Here is a 27736-nt window from a genome sequence, read left to right on the forward strand (position 1 = left end):
ATTTTAACTTCGTATTCCATTTGCAGAATGACTGTGTAATTCACTCTAATATTGTTATTTATTAGAGTTTCACTATTCTTAATGTCAAAGAATGACTACGGCACCGATGACTGATGTACCGTGTGTTTACTAAAATGTCAACCTTTTTTGTGTTCGATATCCAATTGTTCTTAGACAATAATAATTTAGTTCTCTCGAGTCATAATGACTCCATTATTGACGCCCAAACCAGTGTCCCAAATATCGCCCTTGATAATAAAGGCTTCATAGTATGATTTGTTGCTTCAATTGATACGTTATTGTAGTTGTATTATTCCAAGCCGACTTATTACTTTGTGGTTTCTCTGTTGAAATCTGAGCTTCTTATTCTCATATTTAAAAATATTTCATTCAAATTACGCAGCGTTGATGTACTCACATTGCACTGGCGGGCGAGGCCGGCGCATTTAATTAATGTTATTAGCTGTTATTTAGCTGTTATTCGTTCTTCCGCACCGAAATATTTTCGTCAATTAACCACCATGTGTGGACGCCGAATACTTGTTTGCATTGTTGATAGTAATTCGTTATAATAGCGTGCAGCTTGTTGCCACATTCAAAATATGATTGTACATCATCAGTTCGCTCCATGAGTTGCTAAAAGCGGTGTGCGCCAGTGCATGGTGTCGTTGCACTCCGCACACCTTCCCAGCGAGTCAAGGGCGGCGCGGTCGCCGGCGCCGGTCGCCCTGAGCCGGGAGCGTCGCGTGCGCATCTCTGCACGCAACCGTTCCCCGATCGATCGGTGGGAAAGGGAAACCGTACTCTGATAACTTTCACAGTTTATTTACCTTATTAAATTAATTATATATCTACGGTCTGTAATATAAATGTTACACTCTAATTACAGTTGCCTCACCCACGCTAGAAAGCCATAAAAAAGATACATCTTTTGCGAAACAACAAGTAATTTATTTTTACACATTTAACGATAAATTTGACGATATCAGAGGTTAATTGACCTATATGCAATATGTCGGCGTTGATTATTGTGATCTGAAAGAGTTAATTGTATGTTTATATACCTACTTAGTGAGCATGAGTTATCGGCGTACGCGTCAGCTTCCCGCTGGATGGCCTCGTATCGCGCTCGTTTCCTCTTGTCTTCTGTGCCTACGCAACACATAGCACGCACAATGCAGTTTACATATTGCAACATAACTACGTGCATTTTATATCCCTAGACTCATATGGGTTTCTCTTTGTTCGCAGGATCAATATGATAACTTAGCCGCCCACACACAGAAAGGAATTGAATTTCTAGACAAATATGGAAACTTCGTTAAGGAAAGATGCGCGATTGAATTAGAATATGCAGGAAAACTCAGGTAATATATTTCGTCCTCGTATAGCACGCTTCAAATTGATTTACATAATTTGGCGGTGGAAGGCCAACCGTCATAATACAGAAGTCATCTAAACTAGTAGCACCAGTTTCGCTCTATCTGAATGTTTACAAATAATCCACTTTCACTGAACTTAGCATGCTGAATATCAAGTCTGATTTTAGCGTATAATCCTCGGACGATGACGCCACCTGCATAAATATATTTACGAGACTTGATTAACGAATAGTTTTATAACGTTACACTATATTTTGCATATTAGAGAGTGATCTTAACAGTCCATAAATTATGTGATAATTTATTACGTAATGTCTAATACGAACACGTTTATTACAGGAGGCTTGTAAAAAACTATCAACCAAAAAGAAAAGAGGAAGATGAATATCAGTAAGTATTCATTATTTGTTATTTAACATTGTTTTAGTAGAATGTAACCATAACTTTGTCCATAGTTATCATATCAATTATCAATATGTTTTATCGTTTATCCTTATCATTGTGAGTAGAGTTGGGGTGGAGTGGAGTAACCGGCGGAAGATAAATTGGCGACTGTCACCCTACTGCGCAACGATACATTATCAGCTATCACGAATGTTATAAAGCCATTTATTTACAAAGTGATTGCATCACGGCCTTCGAGCATAAATTTCTTCTTGCTTAAACTTTATACCATTTTTGTTCCATCGCTGGGCTTCACGCCTGGTTGATTAAAATCGAGGCCGGCTCCGTCGAGTCTATAGCCCATTTGGCACAGATTCAAAGTGTGGTACTTTGTAACATTGTATGTGTCAATATTGTACATTGTAACAATACTATTAGTGCATTTTAATAGGTCGAAATCTGGAGGCGGGAAAATTCTATTAGATTGTATTTCGAGTACCACTAGGGTCCCACCAAAAGTTTTGCAGATCGCGTCACAGACCTTGGAGAACATACGACGATCAAATTCTGGATATTTTATAGAAAGTCTAGGTCAAGAGAACTATAAATAGTCGAAATGTTGATAAACGTCGAAGAAGGGAATGGGTGTGTCAGAATGATTTAATGGAATTCCGTAGTATCTGCGTAGGCTAGGGAAATAGGCATGATCTTATGTATGTATGATCTAGGAAAATTTTACATTGAAAGTAGGTAGCCTATTTCATTAGCTCGTCCAACTGTCTTAAGAGTATCTTACGATTTGTGTTCCAGGTACACAGCGTGCAAAGCGTTCAGACAGCTGCTGCAAGAGCTGGGCGACTTCGCGGGTCAGCGCGAGGTGGTCGCCGAGAACTTGCAGTCGAATGTCGTCAGAGAGCTGCACCTGCTCGCTAAGGAGCTGCGAGAGGAAAGGAAGGTGAGCTCTAGGTCATTGTGTCTAAGGCGTCGGACCTACAATCACTATTAAAAAAATGGACCTCCATATTGGTTCATAGGGCTGTCACTTTTGTTCCTCAAAAAAATATAAAAAATAAAAATAACCTGCCAATAACTCAGGTTACCTAATCTGGTAAGTGGAGTGCTAGGAAACGAGATAAACGCTGGGCAGAAAGATCTTCATAAACGAAAAAATCTCAATTTCCTTAAGATGTCGTCAATACTTTTCTAGTTTTAAATCTCCTGACGAAGTCATACGCAAAGAAATGCCTGTAGAATTTTAACAAAACAAAATATTTGCTACAAATATCAGCACTAGTGCGGACTTGTAATGTCTTGAGTTAATGTACCTACCTCTCTACTCCACGACACATCTAGAACACTGCTATCGCTAAATCTTTAAATAAATAACATGATATGGCTGTTCAGAAAAACCAAAAAAAGCTGCAGACTAGTAACAGTCTTGCGTGTATAAACTTCCTTAAATTGTTGGGAATACTAAATAACTTATTTATTACACTGTTGAGCTATCTTCATCATCAAACCCAAAGCTGACTCCAAGTATAACTTTAGCCATGAAGCGTTTATGAGTTGCACGCACCGCTCGATACATGTTTCCTGCAACCGACTTACTCAACGCGTATTTATAGAACTGTACGTAGTTAATAATGAACAATAAAGGATATAATATATATACGTACATATCATATAAAGATATATAATATCTGTAAATGAAAAATTTTCATAACATCCGCAGGTTTACCCGATAACTCATACTGATAGAGCTACTTGTCAACTTACGGATGATAAGATTATTGCCGATGAATGTATCTTAAGACCCGCTTTTTTGCTTTATAATTATACTCACATGGCTAATATGACTATAGTTTTTAAACTTGACTTCACCTGCCTGTTAATAGTCATATCTTTAAGTAAACATGATTAATCTCTTTTACAAACTTTCGACATTGAATATGGATGTGTAGCCATAGACAAATTGTAGGGTGTCACTATACTGTTCGTCGTGTCTAGCGCAGGAATCCGATATCAACATTAGCTATTTAAAAAATATTCGAGGCATTTGCGGCGTTGGACCATATGAAACATGTAGACCTCTTTTTTAAAAAAAACTAACCTTACGTAACTCAAGGGGTTTAGCAGGCAAGTGAGTTGGTGATTGCAATGTGATGGGAATTTTTGGCTGAGCGCTTTTTCCCATCCATTTTCTATACTATTTCTCACGTGTATACTAATACTCCTTTCGATCCTTTAATAGCCTTAACGGCATCTGGGGCTGTATACCTTACTGCATATCATGGAACTATAGAGCTATAGTTTTAAATGCACATCGTCTATAATATGTAATAAATTCCATCAGATAGGATATTTTGGTGTACTACTATGATATGCTAGGCTAGGCCGGGGATAAGCAGCATGAAACCTTTATAATTTTTATCTCCTTAGCGTTCATTCTAACTTAACCCACAGTTTCCATGACACACCCTTTTTTACAGAAGCGACTAACGTACAATTGTAATTTTTAACAAGTGCTATTTGTTTTCAGCAACATTTAAACGAGGGAGCGAAACAAATGACAGTACTACACACAGCGATAGGTTCGCTTGACCGGGCGCGGAGAGCGTACGAGCGAGCGGCAAGGGAATCTGAGAGGGCGCTTGAGGCCTTCCAGAGGGCGGACGCGGACCTTAACCTTAGGTAAGCAATTTTGTTAAAGGTGATTTTTACTGCCCACCCGCGAATGCTGTATCGCGCTTTAAGTATGTACTGAAAAAAGGTTTGGTTGGATATTGTTTACAAAAAAAAAAAAATATGATTACACAACTTTGTATTAGTAGTAACTAATCTTTAGGTATAGTTAACAAAGTTCAAAGTTAAAATAGTATAATTTTTGTTACTAAATTTCGACGGCCGTTCAGTAAATTAAAACATTTCGCTTCGTCAATATAGTTATAAATCAAAACGATTGACTGCGAGTTATAGACATAACAATGAAGTAAGTCAGTACTTTAAAAAAATATACTGAAAACCTCCATCTACTTGTAATTAGCAACCTACAATAATTAGACTAATATGCACCATATTCCACCTGCTACGCTGCTTCACTGGAGGATCGATGATTGTCAAACCAGTTGTCAGGGTTTCGAGCGGCCCAACGGTCTCTAACTTAGCTTGCCAAGTGCTGGCAAGCATCCAAAGCTGGAATCGACAGTTTTATGTGCCGTTCGTACCATGAGTTTGAAAACGCATGTTAATAAATTGATCACTCGTACGTTTTATCTCCTTTTTATAGTCATTCTATTAATCATAAAGTTTTCAATAACCTGTGTCCTGTGAGTCGCCGGCTTGCTTCTAAAACGTGGAACGCCGGTTCTAACCCCGGTTCTGGACCTTAAATATAATTTTCACACAAAGTTAGCTCGACCATTATAGATTGCTATATGGCTCACAACCTATCATGTTGGTGTAAGAGAACGCTCAGTGATAGTGGTCAGTTCATCTTGTAATGGATGTACCTCGTATTAGCCCAAATGCGAATATAGTCATGAGCAAGTTATGTAGTGTCATTTCCTGGGTAAAATACTCTTCGTATAACATAATATCTATGTACGCGATAGCTACAGGCCTACTTGCACTACTTAAGTTGATACGCTTATTCTCCCAGGGGTCTTCGGTTCCCCGTATTCAGTTACAGCTTAATCCTATTTAAAACTACTATGTAGCAGTTAACACAGGTTTTAGGGCACCCAAGCTAAGCTTTGTTGGTTGCTAGTTAACAAATGTTTTCTTTTTTACGAAAATACTTATATAGATTATTGAAATGCTAGACATGGTAATCGGAGACTTATGTAGTGCCGAAAGTATTATAAACTGTAAGTTTTATACAAAATATACGAGTTATAAATTCAGTATGTCTCTCCTTTGTCTGCCTTCAAAGTCATGGAAATCGTACGCGTTGCCAATTTCAGTTAAACTTTCAATTGAGATGCCGACCGACCTCGGATTAAGTGGATCAGTTGGCAATTTCACATATTTCACAACTCATTGGATCAAGGCCCGTGGATCGCAATCCGTACTGCATGCATTTTGTGTAAAATCTATATATTAAAAGTATTGTTCCACAAATATTTTCGCAATACAAGCTTGAAATGTAAGCTGGATGCCTTCCAGACAGCACTGCAGGATACGCGCTACATTGTACGGTTGCGACCTAGCTAGAGAAAAGCAATAAAAAGTATTTAATGATACTATTTTCGAAGAGAATGATAATAATTTGTTTCTGAATGTAGAGTAATCTATTTTGATGTTGGCAAAAACAAAAAAAAAGTGGGCCAAAACGCTTAGCATTTTAGGAACGAGCTGAGAAGCCAGAATTTTTCAATGCATTATATTTAAACCATACGAAAGAAACAACAAAAGATTGCAAATTGTTGTCTAACTACTCGAGGCTCCGCACTTATCTGTGATTGCGAGGATGAGTGGAACTATCTGCATTTTCTAAGAACATAATAAAATAGCCCTTAATTTCAAACTTGTTTTGCAGTCCCTTGGCATGCAATGTATTTCTTAAACGATTTCAATATTGAAATCGATACGTCGGGTTAGAGGTCTGTTGAAATTGTAACGGACACGTACGATTGCGTTTTGGTTTAGCCCAGCGTGTAAAATTATACGCAGACAGATCGTTGACACGCCAACCTGCACTGTCAACGCAACACCCATGTTAATTGAGTTCCTTTCCAATCTTACTAATCTTGTATTAATGTAGATTGTCCTCCACATAATACGCACGAATATTCAATCAATATATGAAGCGATCTTAAATTAGATGAGAACTGGTATATGATATATATTCTTAATATTTATACAAACTGCTGCTGGGCACAGGCCGCCCCTCAATCAACTCGAGGGGATATAGAGCATACTCGCATACCGTTCTAGCAGCTTTTCTTATTTTATTTTTTCTCCTACCAATTATTCAGATGACAATCATTTCTTGGCGGGAACTTGTTATTAGCATCGTCTCATGCATATTTAGTTCATTTAATGTATAATTAGTCTGTAAGTTCTCCAAATAATATAAAATAAAATAAAAAAAAAATACTCCACACTTCTGCTCTGCGGGTTGATGGAGGTGTTTGGGCTAGTAGCTTGGATCAACGGCTATAATATTTTTAAATAAGTTAGAATGTTTATACTTGATTATCTTATCTTCAACTTTAATAAAATATTTCCATTGTATTCCAGTCGAGCGGAAGTAGAGAAACAGAAAGCTAACATGAAGCTACGGAGCCAGGCGTGCGAGGACGCAAAGCACGAGTATGCCGACCAGCTGCGGAAGACCAACGAGGCGCAGCGGCAGCACTACGAACAGAGGTTGCCACATGTCTTCAAACAGTTACAGGTACATCTCGTTTTAGTATAAACACATCTGCGGTATACTGGTAAAAGCGTCGGTGTCTCAATCTGGATGTCCCCGGTTCGATTCCCGACGGAGACATCACAGAAATCACTTTGTGACCTAGTTTGGTTAGGACATTGCAGGCTGATCACCCGTTTGTCCGAAAGTAGAATGATCCGTTTTTCGGAGGACACGTTTAACAGTAGGTTAAGAATATTGCCTAATACGGGTGGTTCGTGCATAACCTTTAAAATTTAAATCATTTCTTATTATCCTGTTATTTATAACATAATACAAAAACACATAACAGAGGTGTACGAGGAAAAACCAACAAATATTGCACATATACATATGTTGCAAAACCGCACAAGTAGTTCCTTTTACAACGGACGCTCAATCACTTTTTTAATTATAAACAAATTGAAGTTTACATTAGTAAAGTGTGTTAGTATCATAAACAACAAGAGTGAGTCAGCCACTTAAGTATCGCGGACCAACTAAGTATACTTCTTTATCTATTTAAGCCATGCCTCATTAGGTGATATGCGTTGTATATTATTAATGAGCATACCATTTGAGATATTTTCGTTTATTATTATATATTTAGGTAGTGTTCTTATACCCAATTATCCAATGAGTTTAAGCCTATATACATCCCACTGGGCACAGGGATTTCCTCAATGAACCGGAGGGGGTACGGGGCATACTCCACTACGCCGCTGCAGTGGGTTGGTGGAGGTGTTTGGGCCATACCGGGACTAACGGCTTAACGTGCCTTTCGGATCAAAGAATCATCTTATTTTTTTCGGACATTCGGGCGATTTAGCTATGTCCTAGTCAAACGAAGGACAATCCCACAAAGTGATTTCCATAATGTCTCCAACGGGAACTGAAACCGGACCTCCAGAGCGTGAGTCCAACGCTCTAACTATTAGACCACAGAGGCTCGTAAAATTAACAACACCTACCGAAAATGGATAGCCTTTACGGCACATTCAACATAACTGTTATACTGACGTTCAGACTTCAGACATCATGAAAAATGATTTAGTGCAGCAAGAAAAACAAGAATTTAGCGTAGGGTAAACATAACATGGTTAAATTGCTGTTATCGCGTGAATTTTATACAATTGCATTCAATGGCAATTTGTGGTTTTATCTAATAACGATTCTCCGCTTTTGTCGCCAGGATAACTGTGGCAGACAAATTCTATTCAATTCTTGATTAATGGATTTTGTGTGATGAGTTGATGTCAATTCTGCCATGTCACGTAATTAAGAAAATACACGGCAGAGACATTAATCATATTTAAATGATTAGTGTAGAAATGTATTTCCTTGAATTGTAATTAGTACAAGGAAAATTATTAAAATATTAATTACATTTACAGAGATGGGAACGAAAGTTTGTATAGGTAAAACTAATACGTCATTGCCGTGCTAATTCCATTCTAACTAGTAATAGGGGGCTTACCCATTACGTCAATGGCATTAGTTTACAATAAACAGAACCCAGTAGGAGTGACCTTTTCCTGAGTATGATTCATGTGCATTAACAATTTGGCGGGAAGTCGCAGCTTGCAGTCTGGCACCACGCCAACTAGGTCAAATGAAAATACTCACCCTTCTATTTTAATCAAATACTCTACCATAACTGGCAAAAGATTAATTTTAAGGTCCCGATGCTGTCAGGCTGTATTTTAATGCTTGTGAATACAAATATAGGCTTAAGATTGAAATCACAATATAACAGGGAGTGGAATTATCTGCGGTCTTCTGTATTTCCGAATGCATATAACCCGGATGCTTTCAAGGCTAGAGTGAACAGGCACCTTCTGGGCTATCTCGCTCTGTCTTAGGCCCCGTAAATGCCTTTGGGCAAGTCTGAGAACAAGAGCAAACCCATCAAACATAAGCTCGCGACTATATCCCAATTCGCTAGGGGTAATCAGAGATAATATTATATCCTTCGCGAGATGAACTAAGTAATCACACCTCACCGAGCTTTCTGTTAGACCAACGTCAAAAAAATAAAATGAAATCGAGTGTTAAAGTTTAAAGTTCACTTTGATACTACATTAATGAAAATTTGTAAAGATAGTTTTAGCGGTCGAAATTATTTATTTAAATACAAGTCGTTTGCTTATTTGTATTTGTAGAAGGATAAGGGACGAGTCTGGACCATTAGCGACGATTGGTCATCTGGCTTCAACTCGTATCGCACACGACGATACAAAACTGTTTTACACAAGACTACAAGTATTTATATAAGTTATGTTTAATTCCAGGATCTGGACGAGAAACGGATAAAGAACATAAAGAACTTCATGTTGAGTTCAGTGGACGTGGAGAGGAAGGTGTTCCCAATAATAATGCAGTGCCTAGACGGAATGGAGCAGGCAGCCAATAGTATTAATGAAAAAGAGGTAAATTGCCCGCGAGAAACATTAAAAATTCTTGTGGTTTTACTCATAGTGTTACCTGCTAATTATTATTATTGTTTCAATTGAGCAAAACTAAGTTTAAGTAAGTTGTAGATAATGTATTTACTTAATATGAAAAAAGCGAAGTATTATCGTCGTAAAATAATTAAGAGTTTCATCATTTGTAAACCTTGATTGATATCACAAAATTCGGTTTATTAGTTTGTTGCACGTATCACAGTCTGCCGATCGATTGAAACGTGCCAAACAATAACTGATGATATCTGCCCTTGTTAACAATCTCAGGCCTACTGAAAGACTACTGGAAACTTAACAATAAGTTGCTCTTGTGGTGATCCAAGTGTGTTGTATGTAATAAACTATATTATGATCCTGACGACTTGAATACTCTTATAGAGGCGCCTAATCAGCTCGCGACAATAAACCCTTATTCAGCTATCGGCCCATTAGGGTCGATTATTTTTTTCAAATATAATCCTTTTTCTGAGGCGAGATTCGCACTCAACTGGTCACCCTCAGGCCTGTATATACCAATATAATAACCATTCATTCCTTTCTAGGACACACAGTTAGTAATAGAAAGGTATAAGTCGGGTTTCGTGCCGCCCGAAGACTTTCCGTTCGAGGAGCAGCGCGGGGGCACGGATAGCACGGACTCCGCCCCCCACCACCACAACCACCTGACCGCCGCCCGCGGTACCGTCTCCGGGCACCGCATCAAGAAACGTGGAGGCCTACTGTCTATATTCAGCTCGAATAAGGTTGGTATTTGCTATTAATAGTATTTATTACAGAAATGGATCGGACTGTGGTTTTGGTAATAATGTAAGAATATACTGTGTTACATTTTTTTTAATTTCGTTATGTTAGTGCTTCGATTTATCATGGGCAAATAAAAATTTTCACCTCTGGGTAGGTTATATAATTTTATTACGTATAATTGATCGTAAAAGCGTATTGAATTTTAAGTATAAATATTTATGTTATTCTGTGGGTTTAATATTACATATTTATAATTAAAGGTGTAATTTTTATCTCATTGGAAGTTTTTTAATACATTTATATTGTACGAATGTTTATATGTATAAGGTTGTGTATGTATGTCAATGTTATCATTGCTATTATGGTTGGGGCTGACATTATTGAGCTTCATAGAGCTTCGTTCATGTTTAATGTTCAAGCATATGCATGCTTTTTTATTCAGTTATTTTAGCATTTTTATTATTATGGATATTACATATTGTTTTATATTATATGTACTCGGCTGTTTTACTTACAAGCTCAATAAGGAAGAGTAAATCAGTGGTGTACAAGTTATTATTTTATAAGTTGGAGGTACTAATTTGTTTTTATCTGTTATCCCCGTTCCCTACCTAACCCGGGTACATAACATCAATTGTTATCATTGGTTGGCGGCGCCGCATTGAAACACGGACAAAGTAAGTCGGGTACTGGGGTTCAAGCCAGCATGATTCACGTAGAACATCGTGTTTACCTAACACATCTGTCTTTGTAACTCATTTCTTACACAAATGTTTTCATTGTACTTGTTTATTTTTCTTTTGTGTCGGAGCTGTTACTTCCAAGGGCGTACACAGACTTGTATTAGATTAAGGTCACTGAAGAATATGGTTTATCAACGAACTTGTAATGTCATCACTATAACATAACAACAACATTTATTGAATGTTTACTGACTTTTGAGTTCGATTTTTTTGCTTTTTTTTTTTTGATTTACCTAAAGTTGCTGATAAACCTGTATTTTTATACTGACATTTTGTGAGAAAAAGTACTTTATCTATCGCTGGTGGGCAGGAAATTCTCTCTTCAATAAAAGTGTAGCCTTTTTATTTTCAAGAATGTCTTTGGACGCCCGGGCTCTGTTTTTTTTTTCATACGTTGCGTGTCCGCTTCTACAGTGCTGATGCATCAAGGATATACAATACGGGCACTTGAATGAACCAAAACACGCTCATTTTCTTTAAGCCCCGAATTCAATTCTTATTGGTCATGCTCGAGTGTTTGTGACGTCGTAACGAAAACTAAGGGGGTGATTTAGACCATGATTCTGAGTTGATATCAAGTAGAATTATCCTGTCAGAAAATTCATGAATATGTTAGTATTTTTATTATTATTTTCAGTTCCATATTTTTGCGATGGAAAATTCCACTTGATATCTACTCAGAATCATGGTCTGAATCATCCCTCAAAGTTTTCGTTACGTTGTCACTAACTTCCTGTATACAATTTGTGGAGATTCCCTTCAACTTTATTGTAACACAACCAGATCAAATCGCTATACAGCTAAAATCTTGAGTTTCCTACACTACAGTATTTTTTCACCGATGCACTTTTCAAAAAGTATCAAAATATTATGTTTATACCAGTTCAGGTGTCAATATTGTTGTTAAGCCTGCGTGGAAGCGGACAGTGTCTCATTCTTGTTCTGTTGTTAACGTTGTTTGTTTGCCCCCCGCGCCTCGCCGCCGCTAACGCTTTGGCCACAGAAGATTGTCGAGGCGTGCAACTCTATCAAGGTCAGTGCCGCGGTGCGTGCGGTTACCAACACGACAACGTTTATTGCTCACCTTCTAAATTTTATTCGTTTTAGTTCCGTTTTATGTCGTGATTGAACCTTATATGGGCGAATTTCCTGATACTGTTAAACTCAAAACACATAAAAGTCAGGGATAGTCATGGAGACTATCAAACTTGCTTCCTGAACAGTAGCGCCCGAATTTCGGAAATGGGCTATTTGTGCATTATCCAGAATGTTATTTGACATAACTACCCAACGAGAAACTTCTCATACAAAGCTGATCAGTCTTTAAGGTAGTATCATACTTAATGATACAAAATCCAAGACCCTAGTGGTACTTATTTCTCAAATATTTAATGTTACATTTAATCAAAGGAAGTGCAATAAACGTTGTTTAATGAGTATCCAATCGTGTGGCTTCATAACGCTTGGTATAACATATCATGCTTGCACGGCTTTCCTTGTTTTCAGCGCACTTTATCGTTGTGGCAATCTACGTATTATTATGTGTATTGTGTATTCTTATGTGGTTTTATTTTATTGTGTTGAAAAAGGTTTTTAAAAGGGAGTTGATTGATAATAAGGATTTTGGTATTGTATTGTATGTTTTAATTGTAGGGTTTGGAACGTAAATTACCGATAACGAGATTACAATAGGTATATTTGTGTAATAACATTAGTTATGTTAATAAAATGGGTTTTAGTTGAGGTTTTTGTTGCGAGTGAAGTTTGCACTGTAAATGTATGTACAAGGTATTGGAGATTGATATTTGGGAATATTTTTCAGAATAACATGTCAATGGACGGAAAGGAGGATTATTCAGACTTGCCACCGAACCAGAAGAAGAAGAAACTACAGGCTAAGGTTTCCGAGTTGACTAAACAGGTATATACAATATTCATACCACATAAGGTACGCTATTGTTCCATTCACGCCGAGAGGCGCATACAGACTGACTAATAATATTATAATAATGTGTTTTCACTAACACAATTAGCTCGACCATCACAGACTGCGATACGGCTTACTTATTTATTTTTATTTTATTTTTTACTTTGGACAACAGATTTATAATACAGTTTTTGTATGTTACAAAGTAATAAGGCCCATAATTTCGTAAATAACAAGATCGAATTAAAATATCTAAAATAATAAAGTTATGTTGATTTGTTCGACAATATATACCTATATACAATATCATCTAAGGCGTTGCCTTAACAGAAAACTCCATGAAGCGTGAGTACTTAGTTCATCTTTCGATGGATTTGATGTCTGACTACCCCAATTGGGAATGCAGTCGTGAGCTTATGTGATGGTATAATGTCACCTCCACTAAAATTGCTCATTTAGTGCCTATTCTGGCGGACACCAAATAGAGCTAGCTTAGTCATATTCAAATTAAGTTAATCTTAAGTTGATGGTTGGTTGCCCGGATCGGGTGTCATAAGTTCTCAGCGAGTGAACAACTGATAGTCTTAACAATTAGTTCCTGTATTGTTATCCGTTATTTATCAACAAGTACTGAAACAGATATAAATCAAATTGAAAAAATAAAACAACATACCTTTTACAAATAGCAATATGCCCATTATGATTATCATTTAAAGCCATTGTTACAATGACTTTGGAAATAACTAATGTTAACATCATCATCAGCCGTACGACGCCCACTGCTGGGCATAGGCCTCCCCCAAGGATCTCCACGACGATCGGTCCTGCGCTGACCGCATCCAGCGGCTTCCCGCGACCTTCACCAGATCGTCGGTCCACCTTGTAGCGGGCCTACCCACTAATGTTAACGTAACGTTATTATTTTTATTGAAGGTGGCGCAAGAGCAAGCAGCGATGGAGGGTCTGATGAAAATGAAAGGCGTTTACGAGACAAACCCTACGCTCGGCGACCCCATGAGTGTCGAAGGTGAGATTATACGAACATCATTCCTAACATAAGAACGTATATACGACCCATAGCTGCTAAAGGCGTCCCCTAATCAACCGGAGGAGTATAGAGCATATTCCACGCTGCTCCACTGTGGGTTGGTGATGGAGTCTTCCCAACTAAGATTACATTACATGTCTGGATCCTTCCATACATTTAGTACCAATGCTCGCCACCGGTGCTCTTGTTTTGTAGAATTGGTAGAGACCGACATATTACTCTAATTCGCCATGGAGGAACTAGATGTCGCTAACCGTATAAGCATATAATATAAGGAAATAAGTGCCATCTAGAAATCAGAAATCAGAATCATTTATTCAACGTAATTATCATGGATAAACTTGTTGAAGGTCAATGTAACATTTTTGAATTTACGTCATTTCGCAAGGTGTTATGGCTGAGGAGAAGAAATGACAAGAAACTGCAACAGTAACACATCTTTTAAAAACCAACGAGGGTATACATTACAAGTTATTTAATAACTAGAGGAACACATTTAATACCAAACATTTTTATCATTTAGGTAGTCATTGTATGTTGTATTATGATATCTAGTGATGGTATGTTGTATTATGAATACTGACAGTAGAATTGCCCGCCACCGGCGCGCCGCGGCGCTCTCGCTCTATGTACGTGCATATTAGCGGCAACTTTTTTAATATGGCGGGAGACCCTCTATTTTAAATATATTAGATAATCCATGCTAATTATTATATATGCGAAAGTAACTGTCTGTTATCTCTTCATGTCTAAATCGTTGGACTGATTTCGTTGAAAATTAAGTACATACATAGTTCGAAACCACAAATCTTGCTTAACGCAATTATATAGCCAATGTCGCAGGATAGTTGGGAGTTATATAAGTTCTTACCAGTTATAGAAGTGAAAAGTTAATTAATATTATAACTTCGAATATTTATGGTATCAAGATAAATATAGTGCAACGAATAACGCCGATCCGGTTGGGCAGCTGTTTGCCATTATAGACACACACAGACACAGTCCATAAACAGACCTGTTTTGAAATAATATATTTATAGGCGAATATTTTAGCGAAAGTGGTTTTGTTTATGCAAAATTATGTCTAAATTTGTCAACAGCTGATTCACACGACCTTCGAATTTATAACGTGAAACTTCTCTCATATTTAGTAACGATATGGAAATGTCTTCCAAGTATAACAGTGATTCAATCGTTGCACACTTCGGTTTACTTTTCCTCACGGATATTGGTTAACTTAATTATGCAAATTCCAAAGAATTGTTAATTAGAATGTAAAATCGTTTGTGCAACGTGGTCAATAATCTAAATCGGCATCGGTATCATTAAAAGGAAAGAAAATAAACATTATGAAATTTTTCAAAACACAATATTTTTATTGGTGGTAATTCTGTGTAAATATAATGCCCTTGCGGTTCGCTTTGCTCGTCTTGGCGGGGGCACTACCGTGCCCCCGGATGTACGTGTCTGTTGTGGCGTCCGAAAATAATAAAACTTCTTTCTTGATTCCAGCACCTAATTTTATTTTATTTTATTTTAAGTTCTACGTGTCACTTTCTTATCTTGTTGAATAGCCACCCTCATTACCTAATATAAGCAACGTTAATATTTCAGGTCAATTAAATGAGTGTTGCGACAAGTTAAAGAAGCTTCGGGCACAACTGCGTAAGTTCGAGGAGTTATTAGCTGAGGCCAACAACCAGGTGTGTGCGCCGCCGCTACACCCCGCCGCGCGTACCAACGGCGCGCCGCCGCCGCAGGCCACCAGGTAACTACCCACCACATGTTATAACATAACTATTTTATAGCAGTGTGTTTAGGGTTTTTAGGTCAGTGTCTTACTGGCTTTACCCCAAAGTAGGCGTTACACTTATGAAAATTCAATGAAAGCCATGTTTAATATTTGTTATTAAATATAAAGATACAGTCGATTCAGTCACTCGTGTATTGGACAGACATAACCTCCTTTTTTGATGTCGGTTAAAAAGGAACCTACAAAGGAAAACAGTACAGGACAATATGATCAAGTATAATATAAATGGTTACCAAAAATATTAATTATAATTTCTATTTCCGTGTTTAAATTTCTTTCAATGTTTCATTAATATAATTCCCGCAAAGAAACGTAATACTATACTTTAATTTATTTCCAGCATCGGCTCAAATAACAGCGAATCTCTCTCGCGGTCGGCATCCGAGTCGTCCGTGAGCACGGGCACGGGCGCGGGCGCGCCCGTGTGCAGCGCGGGCGGGCGCGCGGCGGGCGGCTCGCCCGAGTCGGGCCTGGGCGGGGAGCTGGCCGCCGCACACGCCGACCACGCCAACGGAGACGACCACAACGACCACGACAACGACCACGAGTCTGACTTCGACTACTACTACGAGCCGGATCTGCAGCCGCTTGGCTATTGCAAGGCGTTGTATCCGTTTGAAGGTAGGTGTTTCAATATTTTAAAAAATCTATTTGTCAGCTGGATGTGTGACTTCCTATTTTGAACTAGTAAAGTTTCTGATACGTTCAGACATATCAAAAGACAGAAAAACAGGTCATCCTGTTTTGACTAGATTGTCAAACTAAGCACGTAAATGGAAAGTTACATTTTAAATAATATTAGAGATTACGATTTGACTTAAGAAATTATAATTTAAAAAAGTGGAAATAACCTCCGTCCCTTTACCTTCTCCTATATGTCTCAGTCAATATTATTAAATCTGATTTTTATGACGTATTCCAGCGAACGGCACAGGCTCGACGATGCGTATGGAGTGCGGCGAGCGGCTGTTAGTACTGGAGACAGACGCGGGCGACGGTTGGACGCGCGTGCGCCGCCACCACACGCGCGAGGAGGGCTTCGTGCCCACCACGTACATCGCCACCACACTCTACGCGGACGCGCACCACTAGCGCCGCACATTTACTACTGCCCCGCCCGCATACACGGTAAGTCAACTAGATTACATAACATACATAAATATAAACAGCCTCATATAGGTCCCACTGCTGGTCACAGGTGTCCCCTCAATCAACCGGAGGGGTATGGAGGATACTCCTCCACTGCGGGTTGGTGGAGGTGTTTAACGGCACATAACATAAGCCCACGACCATACCTCTGATTATCCCCAGTCAGAGGTACATTCATCACAAGATGAACTAAGTACCCATACACACCTCACCGAGTTTTCTTTTAGACCAACGTGATAGGTGGTGAGCCGTATCGCCGACTACAATGGTCGAGCCAACTGTGTTAGGGAAAAACTGCATTTCATATAATTTAATAATAACTCATTAGTCCGGTACCGGGCAACTAAATACAATATTTACCTACACACAATAAAACAAAGGATTTCCTTTTTTTCATGTTGTCTAGTACCAAATGATTTACGGCTAGCCACATATATACTAGAATAGCCAAAAGTAGTTCCCATTGCATAAACTTTTCGTATGTTTCTGATACCTGCTTGCAATGCCCGCTAAGTTTGAAACATTCCAAACTTATCGAGTATTTGAGAATTTGTAGAATAGAATAGAATAGAAAAAGTTTATTATAAAAGGACGCCACACACTAAAAAAAGTCAACAACATCATATCAAATTTCCACTAAAACAATTACAAAAAAGCAAGACGGATGTTTGTCGAAATGACCATAAGGTGGTGGTGGACGTCCTGAGATAAAAGGGCCTCACTCAGCACAAGTCGCGGCGTGAACCACGACGCCTTTGTCTGGTTTAACCACTAATGAAAATTCCACGAGTGATTTAAATGTTTTATGCACAATGGGTTATCTAATAACAATGTCTTGTTGTCGGCTGTAAATGCTTAACGAATACTCTTATTACTGTATACTATTTGTCAGTAAATATTTAAGTAGTAATTTGGTATAATTATTGTCACCAGATGCGAGTGTTAGTTATACGGCGGGCGTGCGTGAGTGCGAGGCGGCCTGTCCGCGCGTGGTGACTGTGAGCGTCTCTGTCGGACCTTGTGCAATGTACCAATGTTCTTGTGGCCTACATAGTAACCAGTATTTTTGCTATAATTTATCCTAATGGAAAAGTTAAGCATTATTTTTTTAACGTGTCCTTTCTATTCCGATTATCCTGGCGAGGGCCATAGAGCAAAAACGAGGAAATCATAATAACATTCCATGATCTTATTTATTGTGTATATTGTTTGTTATATGACATACATATTTTCATGTATGCCGTATGGCTGTAGCTGTAATGTAATTGTAATATTGTGTAACTCATCTAGATCTTCATTGTGCCAGCTGTTTATGTAAGGTTTTCGTACTTATAATAGTTGTTATTCTCTTGCTTTTATGTGATTCTGCCATTGAGTATTTGAAATTATAGCAAAAATAGATAGTAAATAATAAAGTAATTACAATGTGTAAATTATGTAAACTTTAAATTTATCTCGAATCGGAAATAGCTCCGTATTGAAATGTTAATAAATAATGATTAACGTAATGGAATATTGTATCCGATATCACACGATGTATTATATTATGCTTATGTTTATTGAATTTTACATAGATTTAATGCTAGCTAAATGTCGTAAATTAGCCAATGCTATTTTCAGAATTTTTGCGGTATGCAATTAACGGATAGCGATGTATTTATATGTGTACATTGTGGGAAGTGTCAGTGGTTGCAGGCAATTACCCCCAGCCACTGTGATGAAATAGTCACTAACCTACGTCGCCGCACTATATCAATGTACTACCAATGCCTTGGTACCTTTATTTACAACTATAGCTCATGATCTTTGACATAGTTCAATATACAAGGAATACAGTTGACATGATTATATTGTATGCCTTATAATTAAGTGACTGCCTGTAAGCGCTTATGCGATCCAACCTGTACAGCGAGGGGATGGATGAATGAGCGCATTTGATTTTTATATAAAAATAAAATATACATATGAGGACATTTAATAATGGCTTTTATTTAATACCTGCAATACACAACGTATGCGTATTTAGAATTTGTGTATTATGTTTTGTAAGGTTTGTATTTATTAACAATTAATTATTATTCATGTATTTAAACTACCTTACATGACGTTACCTGCTACACCTTGATGAAGTCATCGTTTTTCGATATAATTTACCTATCAAATCGAAATCTATGTATGCGCTTAAGTATATACTTGCTACATACATTTTGTACAGATAATAAAGTATTAACATAATCACAAACATTTTCTTCTGTAAACCTTTTAGGCTAGTCAATGTCGTTCGTTGACGCGTGGGTTGCGCAAGATCCTAGAAGTGGACTTCCTTTCTAGGTTTCCAAGGTCTTCCCTGCCTCTCTATACTGGCCTCAATGTCGAGTCCAAAGGGCTTGGACGCCTACATTAATTATATTATATTTTTTTGATAAGTTATTTATAGCCCGGGGACACAAAACACATTGCCAGAAGACAAGGTTTTGTTAGTTATTTCCTCGACAAAAACTTGTAAGATGATTTGGAGAGCTGTAGCATGAAGCCCTGTGCACGTTAACTGCGGTTTGGCGGATTCAATAGCGGCAGTTGTAGATAAACATATTTATCATTTCTTCTGGTTAAAAATTGAATCAAATTATAGCTAACTCAATATCTTATAAAAAACAAAACAGCACCTTGTTACATAAGAAAATGCGTCAGCTTGTTACACGAAAGTGAATAATTTTTATAAAATTTTCTTTTTCGCAATTGATAATTTTAAGAAATTGTAGTACAGTCATGAGCAATATAATGTACCCACTTTAGGACTCTGTCGCACTAACATATTTGACATTTAGTGAGACTTACAGTTCAATTTGTCAAAAAAGTTAATGTGACATGGTACCAAAGTAAGTACTACTTAGAGTAAAAAGGCTAAATTAAGAATAATGAATTACTTACCTACAAACAAATACTTAATCGTACTTAAGGAAAAACTAAAAATTGGGCAAGGGCGGCTTTATCGTTCAAAGCGATCTCTTCACATACAACCTTCAATATAGGATAATTCTACACATATAAAGACTGCAGTGTAGACCCTAAATATCTACAGAACGAAAAGTGAAAGACGAAAATGTTACAAAGAAAAAAATAAAGTGAAAAACAAAATAGACTCGGACGGGACTTGACCCCTTAGTTTTTTTTTAATAACAACCTTAAATCTAATACAATTTACTGTCTACCAAAACGGAGGGCCATTCGAACGTTGACTAGCAATCATCACTGGCGTGACGTACAAAGAAGTATTATTATCCAAAATAAACAATTAGTTGATTGTAGTTAACACGCCCGTCTCGGTTTGACAAGAGCTGCGGGCTCAAGTCCCGTCCGAGTCAGACTTTTTACGTTTAATGTTCTCTTTTAGTAACATAATATACATGAATGACGAAAACAGTATAACATAATCTGTGATTGGTGCAACGATGTGATCTACCTGCGGTGTGGCAGGTGACATAACTTGGTCCCGACGCCACTTCACGTTTTAAGATAACGAGAACGCCATTCATGTTAACGCTATAACTTTAGTTATGATCATTTGGTATTACGTTAAGAATTTACGAGGTTTTGAAATTCCTATCACTGTATTTTCTAAGTAGCACTTACCTAGGTAGGTAATCGAATGTAGATCTAACTACCCAGTGTAAAGAAATACTACTTAAATTAGCAACAAGTATACAGTAGGTAGGTATCTTCGATATTAGATATCGTATTTTTAAATTAACAACATAATTTGAATCAATATCATAACATAAGCCCACGACTATATCCCAATTGGGGTAGTCAGAGGTACACCTATTGCAAGATGAACTAAGTACCCACAACTTACAGAAATTTCCAAGCTTAGACACCTAATTATTTAAAAAGAAGATCAATGTTATACAAATAAAACAAATCATAGCGACAAAAAAGTTACATAATGCCTAGCTCTTCGATATTTTGTTGTCTGTCTACCCTGAAAGAAAGAACAACTTGCTGTACGTAAATAAACGTGTAGATCGAAATGTAGTCTTACAACTTTAAAAACATCTACCTACTCGTTAAGTATGTACAAAATACTGCTAAGTCATGTCCCCAAATCATCAAACGAGTGGCGTGTGTAAATTGCAATGTAATGTAATTAAATTAGGTAATCAAATTGGTATTAAATATTGAACTTATCGCATAATTTGAAGCTAGCATGTCTTAAACGTGCGGTGCTTGTATTGCGCAGTGCTCCATTGGCCGAGTGCAGTGCCTTCCGCGTCGCGCCACGCAACAATTGCATAATTCGCTGCACCGGCGGCAGCGGGCTCGCGACGTAAGCAAGGCGACCCTTACTGCGCTGGCTCACAGCTGACCAGACTCGAACCACTACACTAAGCAATGGACCGCATACAGCGCGGACCGTGCGAAAGCTACACCGCAAAGCTCTTGGTAGCAATCTGGCTAACTCCCAGCTAAACGAGTTTTGCGGGAACTGTAGATACGCTATCCCGAGGTCGCGCTTGCGCAAATATTTAAATGCTTTTCCTGCTCCGGCTGGGATACTTGCTGTTGCATAACGCGTGCAATCCTGCGGCAAGGAGGGAAAAATTACGAGCACCCAGTAATAATCTTGTGGTCATATAACAAACGATGTAACGCTGATGACGGAGCTAAGCATCGAGGTCAGAATAAAGCGAGCTTGTGTTTATTTATCTGCAATTGTCGGAGTATAATAAACCATTAGGTGTGTTACGCAATCAAAGTGAGTACTCGTAAAATTTCGGCAACAATAGGGTTGCGGAGTTAGAGGCGAGCTCGTGATGACTGTGATGTGCGGAGATAGACATCGGAACAAATTATCGTAAACCGGGTCGTAACTCGTAACGTGAGACGACACGAGGAGAATGTCGAGAGCTATCTAACAAACGTAAAACAAGAATGGAAGTTATGAACTCCTCTCATGATCTATGCAATTAGCTACCCCTTTGTTCTGCAAGAAAAACTACGAGGTTCGCACGCACGCCGAATTAATTAATAGACAAAGTTGATTCCTTATCTTCAATCTCTATTTATGTTACACTCATAAAAAAATAATATGTTTTGCATAGATATCACCCACAATTGATTCGTCTACATTAGGTAAGTAATTACTTTTAAGAACGTTGACAGAATTAAGTAGCGTACCTAACTTGCACAAATTTTCCGTACTGCGTGTTTTTTTTTTTGACGTGAGTTATTGTAAATTTGCCGCAGATGACATTTACTACTTGGCCGGACAAGTGGGGAGCGCTGAGGGCTCTCATCCGGTACAAAATTTAAGACAACAGGCCCAATTGGGCGCGAACCTCGTCTCAGGGCGTCGCTTGAGAAGATTATATTTGAACGTATTAATCGACCTAGTAGGTCGATAGCGATAAGTGTTGAATGAGGGAAAACTTCGACCACATCGACGTGGTCGGTATCGGGGTCCTGGAGTGTTTGTTGTCGCGAGCTGATTGGCCGCCTCTATAGCTAGAGCAATCGGGTCGTCAGGATCGTATATTACGTTCTTCGGGCGCCGATACTTTTCATTACCGTCCCTAAGCGGGATGTATTGTACCAGTCCCAGGGCTACTTCGTACACAACTGCTAGCAATTTTCTTCGCTGAATTAAACATACGATGTTTCAATAGGCAAGTTCTAATAAGCCATGTTTATGCTGTATAAATATCCCATCTCTAGTTGAATTATTTATATTGTCCTGTATTCTCAGATCTAACCTACATTGTCCGCGAAGAAGCAATAATATTGTTGAAAAACATTCCTATAGTTGGCGTGCTTCAGACTAGATAAATATTTTATGATGTGTTTATACCCCTCGAACGTCAATAGCACTTCACGCTGGTGCTAACTGGAGTGTGTATTGAATTGGTTCTCTGGTATGTAGTATTATTTCTTATTCTATTTCCCTGGTGTGTTTTACTCTCTTCTACAAAAATATCAGCTTCATAAAATCTGATTCCCCTTGGTAGGTATAATGGACACGGACCCTATAGCCGTCGACGTGATCTTAGCTCGAGAAATTAAATAAAAAATATCAAGTATCTATCAGCCTCGATCAAACAACTTTATAACTTTTCTGAAGACTGAAGAATTTCAATTTTCAAAGCCTTTATATTTTACCTTATGTGTACTGAAATGGAAACTTAATTGAACGCATCTAATACGATCCCTTGACCCAACACACACCTCGAAATGTTTTAAATCTACTAATAACTTTCTGGTCGAATAATTATTTTAATATTATAGAAGATGGGCTCGCCTGTACTAGGTACTCTATCATATTAGTTGTAATACAAAAAATAGTAGCGCAGGTTGTCGAGAATTTTGGCCCTGACTTTATGTTTATATAAGTTAAGTAAGTACTTATGTAGGTTTTTATTACGAACCGAATGAAGTTCTTAGGTAGATTACATCGTAATGAAAAACACACGATATAACATCTAAGTTAATAAATTTGAGCAGGTAAGTAAGTAGTTCCGATTTATAAGAAAGAAATATGTGCCAGTTCAAATGAATGAAAAAACGTTACACTTTTGTTTAACTTATTAATTAAAATTGTTAATTAAAATTTCGCGAGCAATGATTTAGTAAAACGCATATTTACCCGCGCGTTCGCGTAACGTTTACGTATGAACGTTTCATTTCACAACAAATTTGTATTTGTGAAAATGAAATTCTGGCGATTCGCAATTCCGGCCACGGCAAAGCAAAGCTCGTTGTGTTTGACTGACAAAACCTTCCGGATAAGGGAGGTTTAACTCCATTTTGCCCGGAATACTTGCACCTGGGCTTCTTTCTTTATGCCACAGCTTATAGCTGACATAGTTATATTTTACATATATACGGCTTTATATAAGGAAAAGGGTTCGGAATATTCGTGGCTTATAACCGCTTATATCGAAACGTAAATGATGTTAAACAACAGACTGAACGTTGTGTCTGGTTGAATGTGTGGTTGTTGTACAGGACTTATATCGCTAGTTACTTGGTAGTTCAAACCAAAGGTCATATTGCTAACCAGTATGTAATTTAACTTGTTTAAAGGTGTTGTACTCTACTTAAATAGGTACATAATATACATACAAGTGCCTATGCAATTTCCCGGATTGGTTGACGGTCAGCCAAAAAAACTCACAGTCTGAGACTTTTTACAGCCCTACCTACTTATTATGTACTTAGATTATGGTCAAATGCACACATTTAACTAAAATATATATGATGTTATATTTCACTTCAAAACCTTGAGGCATCATGATAGAACGAACAGTAATCTAGGAGTATTGTCAGCATTTATTAATTAAACACTTGCAGAGATAGATGTGTTTAGAAAACGTATAACCAAGTCACGCAGCCCGATCCCAATTTCATTAATCAATCTCATCCTTAAGTACTTACACCAAGGAAAACTTCTTACCAACACTTTCGATACTTTGCTATTTTTCCAGGAAACTTCCACATTATACCTTATTATAGGTGCCCAAGAGTACCTGCGCATCTAAATACAAAAAGGAACATCGAATTCGTGCGTTTGTCGAATTCGTTCATGTATATATATATATGTGACAGGGAAGGGATTTTGTAACCGTGCCGCCCAATTTACAAACACGGATAACACAAAGGGAAATGCTTATCCTATCGCCTTTGACGTAAGAAACAGAATTCATGTAATTCAAACGGCCCGGTATGAAATATTAAAATGGAAATCTCCGAATTTCGTGCCAGAAGACAATTTGGGAAGAAGACGTCGTCGATTTAATACGGAGTGGCTTCCAAGTTTCATGGTATGGTTGTTAATTTGTAATTCTATTGTAAAAACTACCTACATATCGATGTATACGATAATTAAAGAGAAATAGATCTTGTTAAAGACTGCGGGAGAATTTGGGTTAAGCACTTATATAAAAAGAGAATATTACGTACTCTCTCTATGCAAATGTAGCCCAGTCGAAACATTTAATTGTTAAGAATTAAGTAAGTATTTCATAGGTCATTTTCATACAACGAATAACCCTCAAAGCTTTAAGCGACATGTAGGGACCTATATCGGAAAACGCAATGAGAAACAGATGAGCGGCATAGCGTCTGTATTACAGCACGTCCAATATGCCTCCAGCTCAGTAATGCGACGTCCCAGTGGGAATACTAAGAACCGGTAATTTGTCACGCCGGAATATTGGTGCGATGGTGCGGCGCCGGCGTCGCCAGCTAGCTCTTTTGTTATTCAGCGCTCACCCCGTACCCTTAATGAAACTGCGACTTACAATTAATTTAATTGCAAATAAAGGGTGGTGTTCGAATTGTGGTAATAATTAAGTAAACAAGTCGTGTGGAACAAGTGGCCTGTATTTGGAGTTATTGATGAAATGGGTGGGTACCTTACATTGTAGTTACGGTGTGGTCAGTCGGTGGGTAGGTATAGGTAAATAGGTAGTGTAGAGTGTGCTCATCGTCTAGTGATACCTGTTATTAGCAGTAGAAAGTAAATTGACTATTTAAGAATAATTATTTATATGAAATATTGCTCCCAAAAATATTGTTAGTTTTTCTAATAGAAACTCGTTTCTGTTAACTACTTAAACAGTAAGTAGTGCAAGAAGTCCATCCACTTAAAGATACCTATAATAAAACATACTAAGCCTATATCTAGCCTTACAAAGAAAACAATCGTCTGTAATTACTAATAAATTTGAAACGACACGCCAAGGCTCTCCACAAGACAATTTAAGAGAAATCTTGCACTTACCGCCAAAACATCCTATAGCATGCTTCTTACTCCAACTAATAACAGTTTGAACACAAAGTAAGTAAATTAAATTACAGGATAACGTACGATGAAGAGATATCATCTTCAGAACTGGCAAGGAAAATGAGAGGTCATCCGTAGTGTTGACATAATAAGGCGGTGTTAGGGCATAGGCAAGGTAAGTGATATTAATTTGCCGCGTACTTTCATACCGGTCGGTGGTGAGCGCAGTGCCTTCCCAACCGTCGACTCTTGCGCCGCTACCGCCGCCGCGCAAGCGCAGCTCGCGCCAAACCTTCTATTCTTGAAATCCTTATCAATTTCTATAACTTGTTACGTGTCCAAGTAAAAGTGAGCTTCAGTGTTATCAAGTACTTTTTTTGGATCAGGAAGCTTTTTATTTGAAGGTTTGTGAATATTTAGTTTTAATAAGTTAGTTGTTAAATTTATAAAATTATTAACATTGTTTATTGCATAGATATTTCAAATGTAGAATCTACTTAGTGGCCAGTGAGCAAATTGATGGTTTTTAGGTAAATTGTTTTAAATACTTAATCGTAAAGCTGTTGTTGACTTATATAGTTAATATATTTTTTATGTATATAATAAATAATACTAATTAAGAAAATGTATTTAGATAAAGTATACTTAATTTATATTTATAACAGATATACCTAATTCAACATACAAATGAAAACTAGGTATTAATTTTACCTTTTTGTACGCATTTTTGGGATTAATTTACGTTTAAATACTTAGTATTTTTTATTTTATACATATTTATGATCTACTTAGCCCATCAAATTACCGCGCTTTACTTATATGATACGTAAACTTGTAGTGATATAAGAATTATCTTAGAAGAAAGAAATCTTGTGGAAAGGCTCACAATCTTCTCAGACTATAGTGCTTAGGTACATACACGATGTAAACAATTCTTCTATTCAATGTCTTTTGTAAAGAGCTTATCTCTTGAACTGGGACGTTGGTAGGTATTACTGTATACTTAGTCGTATAATACCTAGGCACATTGACAACAACTTTTTAAGGGGTAAGAATATTAAACATCCGGTAGTACATATGGTTTTTATATTATAATTACGTATATTTATATAAAATATATATTTCAATAAATTATAATATAAAAAATAACAAATAGAAAAGTATTATTAATCATAATAATTAAATTTAAAACGTAATGTGACAAATTATGCCCAATTAATTAAGCTTGCACGCGTGACGTCTTCTATAGCAACGTTTGATATAATTTTAGATGGGACGTGTAATAAATATATTATGTATGTCATAATAAAGGCGACATCTCAATTAATTAATATTAAATTACACACTGTGCTAGATAAAAATCAATAAACATATCACTTTCATAATCAGATTGACGGAAACTTGCGAATTATCGTCAAAACAGTGTGAATTTCGACATAGAATTGACCAACGAAATGTTTCAACTAGGGAGGATTGGCACACACAATGCGCGCACGCGGCTAAAAAGTAGGTAGTATTTATCATAACGCGTTAATCAGCGCGGAATTCAGGCACATTATTGCGTCGATCGGTTGCGTAAAGCGATGCAAAAAGAACCGGTCCTAAGTTGCCGCTCCATTTCAGACGATAGCCGCAGTTCACTCCACTCGCGAGGAAAGTGGAAAAACTTCGAGAACAAATTCGATTATATCCGGCCTGTTGTTTCACGTGATTCCAAAAACGTAGTGACATTTTAACAGCCGATAAAGTATCGACAGCCGAAGCTATCTCTCGGGACAAGAGGCCGCGGGCTCGCGCCTATGAACTTTCACCATTTGTTAGTTTAGCCGCCGTCGAAGATGTCACGTTGCGTCACCTCATTTGTTACTAACAAGTTGTATGGACGTTTTTATGTAATCTTTGCAAAA

General features: G+C 37.6%; 2 protein-coding genes across 6 annotated transcripts in view; both read left to right on the forward strand.

Moving 5' to 3' along the window:
* The window catches only part of LOC126381359 (formin-binding protein 1-like), a 42755-nt gene extending 23727 nt beyond the window's left edge, over window positions 1-19028 (forward strand). Inside the window, exons 2-15 of one of the 4 annotated variants that reach the window (XM_050030854.1) lie at window positions 1252-1367; window positions 1722-1772; window positions 2577-2721; window positions 4306-4457; window positions 7008-7164; window positions 9450-9587; window positions 10166-10366; window positions 12114-12143; window positions 12933-13031; window positions 13971-14064; window positions 15700-15853; window positions 16239-16519; window positions 16821-17026; window positions 17981-19028. In XM_050030854.1, coding sequence (XP_049886811.1) covers window positions 1252-1367; window positions 1722-1772; window positions 2577-2721; window positions 4306-4457; window positions 7008-7164; window positions 9450-9587; window positions 10166-10366; window positions 12114-12143; window positions 12933-13031; window positions 13971-14064; window positions 15700-15853; window positions 16239-16519; window positions 16821-16990 — 1788 coding nt within the window. In that variant the 3' untranslated portion in view covers window positions 16991-17026; window positions 17981-19028. The remainder of the gene's footprint in view (window positions 1-1251; window positions 1368-1721; window positions 1773-2576; window positions 2722-4305; window positions 4458-7007; window positions 7165-9449; window positions 9588-10165; window positions 10367-12113; window positions 12144-12932; window positions 13032-13970; window positions 14065-15699; window positions 15854-16238; window positions 16520-16820; window positions 17027-17980) is intronic. The other 3 variants (XM_050030858.1, XM_050030861.1, XM_050030865.1) reach the window with 3 other exon arrangements.
* A 7007-nt stretch (window positions 19029-26035) lies between these two features.
* LOC126381338 (nose resistant to fluoxetine protein 6-like) overlaps window positions 26036-27736 on the forward strand; it is a 76562-nt gene continuing 74861 nt past the window's right edge. For both annotated transcript variants that reach the window (XM_050030837.1, XM_050030843.1), the window contains exon 1: window positions 26036-26233. The gene's annotated coding sequence lies outside the window, so the exon portion shown is untranslated. The remainder of the gene's footprint in view (window positions 26234-27736) is intronic.

This window comes from Pectinophora gossypiella, chromosome 3 (assembly GCF_024362695.1).
Source record: "Pectinophora gossypiella chromosome 3, ilPecGoss1.1, whole genome shotgun sequence".
Classification (NCBI taxonomy): domain Eukaryota; kingdom Metazoa; phylum Arthropoda; class Insecta; order Lepidoptera; family Gelechiidae; genus Pectinophora; species Pectinophora gossypiella.